Source organism: Propithecus coquereli, unplaced genomic scaffold (assembly GCF_000956105.1).
Source record: "Propithecus coquereli isolate 6110/MARCELLA unplaced genomic scaffold, Pcoq_1.0 Scaffold14, whole genome shotgun sequence".
In the NCBI taxonomy this organism is placed as follows: domain Eukaryota; kingdom Metazoa; phylum Chordata; class Mammalia; order Primates; family Indriidae; genus Propithecus; species Propithecus coquereli.
The window spans coordinates 15775676-15788527 of record NW_012138302.1 but is presented as its reverse complement, the minus strand read 5'-3'; the positions used below and the strand labels follow the sequence as shown (position 1 = coordinate 15788527).

At 43.5% G+C, this 12852-nt stretch overlaps 1 protein-coding gene across 1 annotated transcript in view; it reads right to left on the bottom strand.

Moving 5' to 3' along the window:
- The window catches only part of RAB3B (RAB3B, member RAS oncogene family), a 57725-nt gene extending 45219 nt beyond the window's left edge, over positions 1-12506 (bottom strand). The window contains exons 1-2 of the mRNA XM_012639396.1: positions 12457-12506; positions 1574-1801 (exon numbers count right to left, since the gene is read on the bottom strand). Coding sequence (XP_012494850.1) covers positions 1574-1801 — 228 coding nt within the window. The 5' untranslated portion in view covers positions 12457-12506. The remainder of the gene's footprint in view (positions 1-1573; positions 1802-12456) is intronic.
- Between the last annotated feature and the right edge of the window lie 346 nt (positions 12507-12852).

The following is a 12852-nucleotide window of genomic DNA, read 5'->3' as shown; positions in this document are numbered from 1 at the left end:
AATTCTGAGGTGATGCTGATGCTATTAGTCTGGAGACCACACTTTGACAATCAATGAACTAGATGACCTGTATAGCTTCTCCCATTTCTAATGACTTCTGATTCCTCATGCCTTTAATAGAGAGTAAATGAACACAATGAACTTTTATCTCTATATAAATTAATATTTAACATTATCACAAATGGAAATATGGACTCTAAGACCTCAGATGCACAGTGTAAAGAGAACATTAATTTAGAATCAGAACATGTGAGTTCAAATCCCACTCTATAGCAGTGTGGATGACCTAAGGCAAGTTAATTAATTTCTGAGTCTGAGTTTTTTCTTCTGTAAAACAGGGTGTATTAAAATAGTAACTATCTGATAGTGTTAATTGTGAGATAATATTAATATATGGGAAATAATTTATAAAAAGAAACATACTGTATTCAGACTGTCCCAATAAGATTTATGTGTAATGTATTAATGTACATTCACATGTTTTGAATACTTTAAATCACAAATTTTCAAAATTTCCAATCCTGATACTAATTAATTATTGAAAAGCATAATTATATGCTTTTCTACATGTTGCTATATCATCTAAAATATGTACATATTTTATTAGTGCCGTTGGGTAATACCAATAATAGTAGGTGTGGTGGCCAGCTTCTAGGATGGTTCCAATGATCCTTTCCACCCAGTATCCACACTTTTGTGTAGTTTCCTCCCATGCCGAATCAGTAACCAACAGAATACTCTAAGGTTAAGTCATAAGAGACATTGTCATGTCCACTTTGGCTTTTTAGATAACTCACTCTGGAAAAAGCCAGCTGCCATGCAAAAAAGACACTTAAGCAGCCCTGTGAAGACGCTGCAAGAGGGCCAAATGGGAAGGAAGTAAGGCCTCCTACCAACAGCCAGCACCAGACATGTGAATAAGCCACCTTAGAATTGGACCCTCCAGCCCCACTCAATCTTTCAGATGACAGCAACCTAAGCCAACATCTGGTTACACCTCATGAAAGGCCTCAAGACACTCCTAAATGTTCAACCCACAGAAACTGTGATACAATGAATTATTATTGTTGTTTTACACCACCAAGCTTTGAAGTGATCTGTTATGTAACAATAGATAACTGATACAATAATGAACATTTCTCATGCATTTACTATGTTCCAGGAACTAGCCAAGTACCCAACAGCCCTAAGATGTAGATGCTATTATAATCCCTAAAGAAGAAAGGGTGACCCAGAGAGGTTTAGTAATTTAGTTAAGTTCCATGGCTAGTAGGTGGCGGAAGTAGAATTTGAACCCAGGTCTCTAACTCCAAAGCCCAGTTCCTTGGTCACTCATTTATTCAAGCCAGGATAAAGTCTCTTGTACAGTTAAACAGCAGAAGCAACTGAACCCCTAGAGGAAAGCAAACTTGTATAAAGCTAGCATGGGGCAGCCCAGGGGGCAGACCTGTAACAGCAGTAATGCCTAGTGCTGGAAGGCCCAGAAGTTCCAAGCTGGCCCCATCTCCCAGCCCTTGTACTGGCAAACTAGTCACTTCTCAGGACGATCCTGCCCAAGATGCCCTGGACTCACCCAGATCTGTAGCTTCACTCGCTTCTCATGACGGTAGACTGTCTTCACCTTGAAGTCGATGCCCACAGTGCTGACGAAGGCCGGGGTGAAGGTGTCGTCGGCATAGCGGAAGAGGAAGGAGGTCTTGCCTACACTGCTGTTGCCGATGATAAGCAGTTTGAACATGTAGTCAAAATTCTGGTCAGAGGCATCTTTGACTCCAGTTTTACCATCAGTCACGGAAGCCATCTACAAGAGAGGCCTATAGTCACTCGAGAACACACCTCCAGTGTCACCTTCAGTCACCAACCTCCTAATGATCAACTTGCCATTCGCATACTCCAGCATCATTGAGGAAATGCACACTACTCAGAATGACCCCATCCCTACACCTGCCCCAAATGTTGTCTCAGCATCAGGGTGGAACCCAGATCCTTCCATTCATTCCCTCAGCAAATATTTACTGAGCACGTTACTCTGGGGCAAGCCCTGTGCTGGGCATGGGGAATACAAACATGAATCAGAAATGGTATCTGACCTCTGGGTGGCCACAGGCTAGAAATAAAAGAGCAGGTAAACACAGAGTAACAGAGCAGCAGATTAGTGATAAGACAGAGGGAAGTCCTGGCTGAGGACTTCCACAGGAAGCATCTGACCCAACCTGGAGGCATGATGGTCAAGGAGAGTTATGAACCTCATAATCCAGCACCAGGTCCCACGGTCTTATTTCAGTCTTCCATTGCTCCTCCTATGTGTTGGAAGGCTCAGGTACCCTGCTTCTGCACCTGAAATCTCTCCTTGTGCTCAGCACTGGGCACTCAGTTGGCTGAGTGAGTGGTTGGAGGAGGGAGGAAGGACAGCCCTAATGTGAGAGAATGTTTGGGTTTTCATTCTCTTTAGGAATTCTTGCTTTTTTTCACCTCAGAGGAAAAGAAAGAGGGTGAGACTGGTGGATGTGGCTCTTTGGGCCTCTCAGGTGAGCTACGAAGATAAGGAACTGACGAATGTAGAAGATTTAAAGCTCTCTTGAAGAAAGGTCAGATTTGTAGGATTATTCCCATTATCAGCTTTTTTTTTTTTCCCTCAGAGTCAGGGTCTCACTCTGTCAACCAGGCTCAAGTGCAGTGGTGTGATCATAGCTAACTGCAACCTTGAACTCCTGTGCTCAAGTGATCCTCCCACCTCAGCCTCCCAAGTAGCTGGGATTACAGGCATAAGCCACTGGGCCCAGCCTAGCAGCCATTTAATAAAACTTCCTTGAATGTGTCACCACTGGCCTCCTGTGGTCTCTGTTCTTCCTTCTCTTTGCTCCTAACTCTCAAGTCTTTATCTGAGACCCTCAGCTCCATCTCTGTATCAATCTGCCTCATGACAAGGCTCACTAGGCCAGTGTGGAACATGCCCGGGACACTTGGAGACTGAGGCATGGTATTTGCACAGAGGAAGAAAGTAACGTTGAGGGGAAGGGTACCGCTGCCTGTTTAAACTGTCTCATAGCCTTAACTTTTCAGTTTTTCATGGTACAAGATGCAAAGCCTGTTGCAAGAACTGCTGATTCAAAGGAATTGTGCTTTTTCTACCTAAAACAAGGGAAGCAACCACAACGACCTCACACCATTCTTCACTCTGTTGCCAATCATCTTTCTTTGTTTACAAGAGAAAACTTCTAATATGAAAGTATATACTCATTACTAAAAATTTGAAAATTATACAAAAGTGTAAAAAAGAAAATGTAAAATTACCTGACATTCCACTCACTCAGAAACCATTGATACTATTAACATTTTAGTGTATTTCCTCAAATATTTTTTCATGCAAAAGAATGCCATCTATTTTAAAATTATATCTTGTCAATAGTTTTTAGTTTTTTGAAACAATCATTAAATAGCATCTTATTTGTTAATTTAAAAGGTAATACACATTCATTGAAAATAATTCAAACAACTCTTATACTATTTGAAAATACTACTGAATATATTATCAGGTTTACATTGAAAAGTAAGTCTTGCCCCCATCCCAGACTCCCAACCTTCAGATCTTTTCCCCAGAGGCAAATGTGTTACCAATTTATATATCCTTCAGAGACAGTCTTTGCATATATAAGCATAGAGGTCTATTTATACTTTTTATTTATATATAAATGATAGCATATCATGTATTCTAGTCTATACCTTCTATGCATATTTTAATAGCAGAGATCACATGCATAGAAGGTATAGACTAGAATACATGGTATGTCATCGTTTGACAAAAGTACTTAAAAGTACAGTCATGCACTGCATAGCAAAGTTTCAGTCAATGATGGACTGCATATACAACAGTGGTCCCATAAGATTACAATGGAGTTGAAAAATTCCTATTGCCTAGTGACATCATAGCCATAGTAATGTTGTAGCACAATGCATTACTCATGTTTGATGTGATGCTGGTGTAAACAAATCTAATGCACTGCCAGTCTTATAAAAGTATAGCACATACAATTATGTACAGTATATAATATTTGATAATAAATGACTATGTTACTGGTCTATGTATTTACTATACTTTTTACTGTTATTTTAGAGTGTACTCCTTCCACTTACATAGAAAAAAAGTTAACTGTAAAATGGATTCAGGCAGGTCCTTCAGGAGGTATCCCAGAGGAAGGCATTGTTATCCTAGGAGATGACAGCTCCATGTATGTTATTGTCTCTGAAGACCTTCCGGTGGGACAAGGTGTGCAGGTGGACGACAGTGATATTAATGTTCCTCACCTGTAGGCCTAACCTAACATGTGTGTTTGTGTCTTTGTTTTAACAAAAAAGTTTAGAGAGTAAAAAAAAAGTTTTAAAAATAGAAAAAAGCTTATAGAGTAGGATATAAAGAAAATATTTTGGGGAAGCAGAAGCTGAGGCTCATGTCAGTGGAAGCTGAGGTGTCAGGGGGTGGCTGCGGCCGGGTCTAGCAATGCCTATGGTTGAAGGAGAAGGCAGGAGGCCAGAGTTTTCGGCTCAAGTCTATTTGATCTGATGCTAACTGCAGCATCCAAGATGCATGATGATGAAATTACAACTGGATTGTGCCTGTACTTCTTCTGGAAAACAAGACTTGAATGCAAAGGCAACACCAAACAAATCTAGAATGAGGAGTTTCAACAAGTAGTTTAATAAGATGGTTTCAGGCCATCTTTGAAGGTTCTCTGTATTGTTGTGCTAAGACTGTGTCATTGTATTCAGTCAACTGGAGTATGTACATGGAGTTTTGATATTGCTGCCTGCCTTTGACCAATAGAATAATCTACTCTTCCAACACCTCACTCGAGTGAAAATTCAGGAATTTGCTTGGGTAAACATTCTGACACATGTCATCAAGCTTGGATCTTCCTCCCTCTGGTGCTGATTTGTTACAGTCTACGACTACATCTACATATGGATGTAGAATGTCTGATAAAGTCAGAGAAGTCCGTTATGAATTTTGTCTCCAAATCCAGGGATTGGTACTTTTGCCAGATGGGACTGCTTCTGTTTCAAAACTAAAGAGGTGGTGGTGGGAGAGATTGTTGGTTATCACCTAAAATATATTTCTTCTTCCTCTTCCCTAATAAAAGAATTTTTAGCTGGGAAAAAAAAATTTGTACAGTTGTACAATGTATTTGTGTTTTAAGCTAGGTGTTATTATAAAAGAGCCAAAAAAATTAAAAGTTTTAAAAGTAAAACAATTACAATAAGCTCAGGTTAATTTATTATCAAGGAAAGAAAAATATTTTTTAATGAATTTAGTGTAGCCTAAGTGTACCACATTTATAAAGTCTACAATAATGTACAGCAATATCCTAGGCCTTCACATTCACTCACCACTCCTTCATTGACTCACCCAGAGCAATTTTCAGTCCTGCAAGCTCCATCCATGCTAAGTACCCTATACAAGTATACCATGTTTTATCTTTTATACCATATTTTTACAGTGTCTTTTCTGTGTTTAGATATGTTTAGATACACAAATACCTACCATTATGTTGCACTCACCTACAGTATTCAGTGCAGTAACATTCTGCATAGGTTTGTAGCCTAGGAGTAATAGGTTATACCACATAGCCTAGGTGTGTAGTAGGCTATACTAGGTTTATGTAAGTACACTCTATTATGTTCCTACAACTATGAAATTATGTAACAATACATTTCTCAGAATATATCCCTGTCATTAAGCAATGTATAACTGTACTTAAATAATTCAAAAAGTACTGCAAAAATATTGAGACTTTTAAAACTGTTCATAAATATCATTTCAGTTCACTACATTTTATCCTATGTATGTGTCACATGATCAATTCTTTAATGTTGTCACTCTCTTTAAAACGAAAGTTGTTTTTAATTTTAAGTTGTTTTTCTATTCTTAATTATTATAAATTAAACTACAATGAACATTTCTTTACATAAATTTTTGTTCACTTTCCAAATTACTTCCTTAGGAGAGATCTGTAGAAGTGAAATTGCTGGTGAGAGAGTAACTTTACTAAAACACAGATTTGATCTTTACTTCAATTTCAGGTCCTTTATCTTATTTTATCCTCTAAATAAATCTGGAAAATAAAGTTGGAAGTACAGGAGTTATTATTCCCATTTGACCAAGGGGGAAACTGAGGGCCAGAAATTAAAAGGATTTGCGCAAGTCTCACAGCTAACAGTTAAGATGAGACTTAGTACCCTGCAGTGTCATGGAAAAGTTTAAAATCACTGTTCTACCCCTCAGTTGAATTCTTGGGCAAGTCAGATTGCTTCTCTAAACCACAGCATTTTTACCTTAAAATATAGAAAATACCACTTCACAGAGCTATGGTACAAACAGAATGAACAGTACTACATGTAAACAATCTGGCACAGTTTATTGGCCCATGGAGGTACTCCACGTTACTTCGTCGGCCAGGAGCCTGTAATCCCGAGCTTTGGGAGGCTAAAGAAGGAGAATCGCTTGAGCCCAGGAGTTCAAGGCTGTAGCGAGCTATGATTGTACCACTGAATTCCAGCCTGGGTGACAAAGCAGACCATGTCTCAAAAAATAAAATAAAATATTACTTCATTGGCCCCTTTAATTCACTTCTGCACTCAAATCTTGTTCAACTGCCCTCTCCTTGATCTGGGCTCCATTATTTGGGCCTATTTAACAATTAATTGTCTGCTTCCCCTTCTGGACTCAAGGGAGTTTTATCCATCCCTACACCCCCATCAACACTGACCTATAACATCCTTAGAGGATGTTACTTCTTTCAAGAAACATTTATTCAGCTGTTACGGAGAACAGTATGGAGGTTCCTCAAAGAACTACAAATAGAACTACCATATAATCCAGCAATTCCACTACTGGATATCTATCCAAAAGAAAGGAAATCAATAAATGAAAGACATCTGCACACCCATGTTTATTGCAGCACTATTTATAATAGCCAAAATATAGACTCAACATAAGTGCTCATCAATGAATGGATAAAGAAAATGTGGTGTATATATACACAATGGAATATTATTCAGCCATTATAAAAAGAATGAAATCCTGTAATTTGCAGCAGAATGGATGGAACTGGAAGTCATTATATTAAGTGAAATAATCCAAGCACAGAAAGACGAATGTCTCATGTTCTCTCACATATATGGGAGCTAAAAAAGTGGATCTCGTGCAGAAAGAGAATAGATTGGTGGTTACCAGAAGCCAGGAAGGGTAGTGGGCAAGGGGGATACAGAGAAGTTGATTAATTGGTAAAAACATACAGTTTGATAGAAGAAATAAGACCTAGTGTTAAACAGATCAGTAGGGTGACTATAGTTTACAATAATCTAACGTATATTTCAAAACAGCTAGAAGAGAAGAATTCAAATCATTCGAGCATAAAGAAGACAAATATTTTTATTCAATCCACACAAATTATAGGAATGTATTAAATTATCACATGTACCTAAAACTATGTACATCTATTATGCATCAATTAAAAAAAGAAATATTCATGAACATTTTTCATGTACTAGACTATCAATGTATCATATTATTGGTCTACACTTTTCTGATGCAGTCTGCTTTACATTCTTAAATTGATAGAAGGGATTTAGGAATGAAAGCTTTATCAAAACAAAAAGCCTAGCAACTGGTCCCAGCTTTCCCAGTAATTCACTGTATAAACTTGGGCAAGTCACTTAAACTTTAAGCCTCAGTGTTCTTATCTGATAATAATACCTACTTCGGAAGGTCCTACAAATTTTAAATAAGAGAATGTACATAAGTGCGCTTCATACACAGTGTTGAGAAAATACATGTGGCCTTGTGTAGAATCAGGGGGAAATTCGCCTGCCTTTATTAGCTATGACTGCCCCAGGTGTGAGACTGGGGAGTGAAGGCAAGAGTAAAAAGCAGTTTCAATTCCTGGCCTAATGCACCCCCTTTCATTTTATAGGTAAAATATCGAGGCTCCACAAAGAGAAGTGATTTGTCCGTGTTCACACAGCATGTAAATTGGAGGGTCTTGACTAGAACTTCTGTTACCTAATGACTCCCAGATTTGACTGGGCTTAAGGAAAACAAAAATAGTAACAATTTTAGGGTGAGTAAAGAAACATCCCCAACTGGGCAAGGTGGCTCACACCTATAATCCTAGCACTCTGGGAGGCCAAGGCGGGCGGATCATTTGAGCTTAGGAGTTCCAGACCAGTCTGAGCAAGAGCGAGACCCTGTCTCTACTAAAAATAGAAAGAGAAATTAGCTGGACAACTAAAAATATATAGAAAAAAATTAGCCAGGCATGGTGGTGCATGCCTGTAGTCCCAGCTACTCGGGAGGCTGAGGCAGAAGGATTGCTTCAGCCCAGGAGTTTGAGGTTGCTGTGAGCTAGGCTGATGCCACGGCACTCTAGCCCACGCAACAGAGTGAGATTCTGTCTCAAAAAAAAAAAAAAAAAAACAAAGAAAGAAACATCCCCAATACCCTGAGTGTCTTGCTACCATACTTTACTTGCCATACTGTAATGTCAACATCTGCTTTTGTGCACACAGCATGGTTTTCCCAGTAGGTGGTGTGAGAAAAGGGAGGGGCAGAAAGCTGAGGAGGTCAGCTGGAAGGCACACTCAGATGGATGTTCCCTGGGGATCTTCTCAGGAGAGGGGGCCAGGGGCTACTCAGATATTTGGAAGAGAAAGGCAAAAAGCATCCCTGCAGACAGCTGCCGGAGGCATATCTGAGCAGACAGGTCACTGCACAGTGGTGCATGCAGAATCACATTTGTAAGATAAGCATCAATCAAATCTTCCCTCTCTTTTGTAACAGTCACATAAAATGATAGAGCTGGGTAGCTCACTGTCTCCATGACAAGCAATACAGATGAAAGCCAGGGACCATCTGGGAAGTCATGCCTGGTCCCAGGCTGGGAGGGAGAAAGAAAGAAATGGCCCTTCCAAGGGTTGCTGTGAAAAGCAAATAATACTTTCAGTCTGATAGGTGGCAGAAATAAGCACCTTAAGGAAGAAGCCAACTCCAGCAAGGAGAGAAGGGGAGGGCCCTAAAATCCAGCAATAAGAGATCTATTGAATAAACGGAGTGAAAAGTAAATGAACATACTTCTCTTTTGATGAAAAGAGCACAAGACTGAGTCCGGGCAGAGTCTTGGCTCTCTCAGTAATTCTGTAAACTTAGACAAATCAGATCCTGGGCCTCAGTTTCTTCATCTATAAAATGAGTTAATAAAATGGCTTCCTGGCAAAACTGTTGCAAGAATTAAAACCAAGATATGGGAGAGTGCTTTATAAATCCCTTCCAATTTTTTTTTTTTTTTTGTCTCTGTGCTTCATGTTTTCTCCTGGCAAGTGATCCTGAGTAGTGGAAACAGTTTGGCGTTCACTAGATTCAATTTCCAGCTATATCATTTCTTAGGTGTGAGACCTTGGCTAGAAATTTTACATGACTAAGATACAGTTTCCTTGTTTGCAAAACAAGCATTGTTGGGAAAATTATAGGTAATGTGGGTAACACATCTAGCATACTACAGTCATCCCCTCTGTATACGTAAGGGACTGGTAAGGGACTGGTTCCAGGATTGCCTGCGTGTACTGAAAGTTGCCCTTCCATTTACATGGTTTCACATCCCATGAATACTGTATTTTCTTTTCTTTTCTTTTTTTTTTTAAAGGCTGGTCAAGTGAAGCAGTGGGAGTGGAGAAGGAATAAAGGAATCTGTAACTGGTTGTGATCAATTAGTTGTAAATACCACTGCACTCAGACCAACCTCTTTTCTTTTCTTTTCTTTTCTTTTTCTGAGACAGGGTCTCACTGTCACCCAGGCTAGAGTGCAGTAGCATAATCATAGCTCACTGCAGCGTCAAACTACTGGACTCAAGTGATCCTCCCTCCTCAGCCTCCCAAGTAGGTAGGACTCCAGGTGTGAGCCACTGTGCCTGGCTGATTTTTTAATTTTTTTGTAGAAATGGGGTCTCACTATTTTGCCTAGGCTAGTCTCAAACTCCTGGGCTCAAATGATCCTCCTGCCTTGGCCTCCCAAAGTGCTGGGATTACAGGCATGAACCACCCCCTGTGCCTGGCTTGAATATTGTATTTTCCACCTGCATTTGTTTGAAAAAAACCCTTCAAACCCCAATTGTTCAAGGGTCAGTGTCTATTGAATATAGCAGGTGCTCAATAAATGTAATTCCCTATCTTCCTACTGAGAGCATTTGTCAGTGAGTATAAGGAGGGAATTGGGCAAATGTAGACTTCACCCTACCATATGCCCCTCCTCCCTAAAACCACATTCTACTAACTTTTCTAATTCAATCTTTCTTTAGACTATTCCCCACTGCTAGCCCATCACCACCAGCCCATCCCAGCCCATCTTCTGTTTTCCCAGGTCTCTAAGTGCCACAGAAACAGTATCATAACAGCTAACATTTATTGAGCACCTACTAAATGCCAATCATTCTTTGAGGTGCTTTCGATGCATTCTATTTGCACACAATAGGTGCTTAAAAAATGTTCATTTCCTTCCTTCTCCAGATTGAAAAGAGATAGCCATGGGTGTGACCACTGACAGAATGGAGGCATACCTGTATAATAACATCTGTGGCCTCTCTCTTTTGTACAGTGTTATACAATCTACAAAGCTCTTTTCACCCACATTGTCCTATTTGATTCTCACAACAATTCTTGGGAGTGGATGAAGAGATCGAGGCAGGAGCAACACCACAGATCAATTAGTCATTTAATCAACATTCACCAAGCACCTACTGAGCACCAGGCACCGACTATGCACCAGGTCCTGTGCTATACTCTGCGGAGATGGAGAGAAACCCTAAGGCGCTCCAAGCTTAGAGGGGAAACCTATGTGAACATTCTCGATAGATTACTGATGCCTCCCTTCATGTTGTAATCCTTAATAAACTAGAGATTTCTTTCTTGGACTGGAGATAATTTTAGATTTTTGCCTTTTCCCATATTGTTTCCTCTGATAGGAACACACTTTCCTCCAGGGCTAGCTTAATCCTTCATGATTAAGAAGCCTTCAGTGATCCACCCACCTTCTCCAAAATACCACTCCTCTGGCTTCCACAGCATCAGGGCTTCCCACTACTATAGATGGGACCTTTCATAACTTCCATTGTCTTCCTCCGTTTATAGGCACAGAACAGGTGAGCCTCCACCTGTGCACACACACACATGCACACACACACATCCACCCCTTTCACTGTCCCCAACCCCCTTCCAACCGGATTCCAGAAAGCTGGGTAGAGGGCCCATCTCTCTCCCACCCCTCACGGTATCTCTCTTAGCCACTCGGCCCGCCCCAAAGTTCCTCCCGTGCTTGGACTCCAGAACAGAGTCGGCCTGTGGATGAATTTTCTGTCCAGATTATCTTCTTGTCTGTGATCCCAGGTAGAAGTGTAACAGGGTTCAGGGGCTGCGCCCTCTCCTCAGTCTCCTGAGGAGCCAAAACTCAGCGAGCACCTGGGCTCCACTCCAGCCCCCGTTATCTTTCCACCCTCACGCCACGACCCACACCCGACCTCCTCCCCAACCTGACCCAGCATCCCACCCTAACTAAACTCTCCAAGTTCCCTCATGGTTCCTCCACTTCATCCACCAGACCCTGCCCTCTGCCAGCGCCTCCTTCCCACGCCCGACCAGAACGCAGGCGCCCCCTGCCCGCACCCAGGGCCACGGCACCCTCCCTCCACCAGCTCCCGCCCCTTCCTGAGCAGTCGGGGCAGACCCAGCCTGGCTCCCACTTTCCTATCCTTCCCAGCTCCCGCCCCGAGCCCCGCCCGTCGCCCTCCCCGCACGCTTACCCACCGCGCTGGTGTCTAGCTGGGCTCCGCTCCGCACCTTCCCGCTCCCCGCTCCCGGCTCTCACGTCCCCGCCTCCCGACCCTCCCCCGACCAGATGCCCCTCCTGCCGGGCGCCCCTGCCCTCTCCAACTCCACACGACCGCCGCCGACCCAGTCCCTCCCCTCAGCTCTTCCCCTCCGCGCCTCCCCCTGCCCTCGCTCCCCGCGAATCCTCTCCCTTCAGCACCCCCTTCACTGCCGGGTACCCTCTTCCCACACCGCCCGCCTCAGCTGGTTCCTCACAGCTCCCCCGCCCCCGGAGCCCCGGTTTCCCCAGCGACCCCCCACCGCCCTCCAGTTGGCGCCCATCCTCTCCCCCCAGCCCCGGCGCCCTCTTTCTTGCTCCCCCTCCCGCTGCCCCCTGCCCTTGAAGCTCCCCCTGCGGCCCGCGGCCCGGGGAGACCCTCTGAGCCCCCTCCCGAGACGAGCGCCTCCTTCGCCGCTGCGGCCCCCCCCAACCCCGTCTACGCGTCCCCTCCGCTGCCCGGCGCTCCTCAGAGCCGGCTCACTGTCCCCAGCGCCCGCTCGGTACCGGTCCCCGCTCCTCCGAATGCCGCGGCCGCGCCCCTTACCTCGGACCCCGAGCGCGGCACGAGGGGCTCGCTCCTGGACAGCGCGGCGGGACGGCGCGGCGGGGTTCGCGGAGCTGGGCGGTGCGGGGCTGGGCGGGGCGGGTCTGGTCCTCGCCGAGGCGACTTGGCGCTGAGGTTCGGGCTCCAGCTGGGCTCGGCTCTGGCCGCGTCCGGGCCCCGCCCAGGGGCGGGGTCTGTGTTCGTCCCGCCCCCCAGCTCCGGGCAGGTGCGGGGAATCCGAGGTACCTTAGGGCCCCCAGGTCCCCATATCTGGGCGACTATCGTGATTTATCTTAATTCTCACACCTCGTTCCATAGACCGAACTTACTGGGGTGATCAGAGAGCTTTGATGATAATGTAGATTACGACGGGTAGCAGCTTTGCCATTTCCAAAC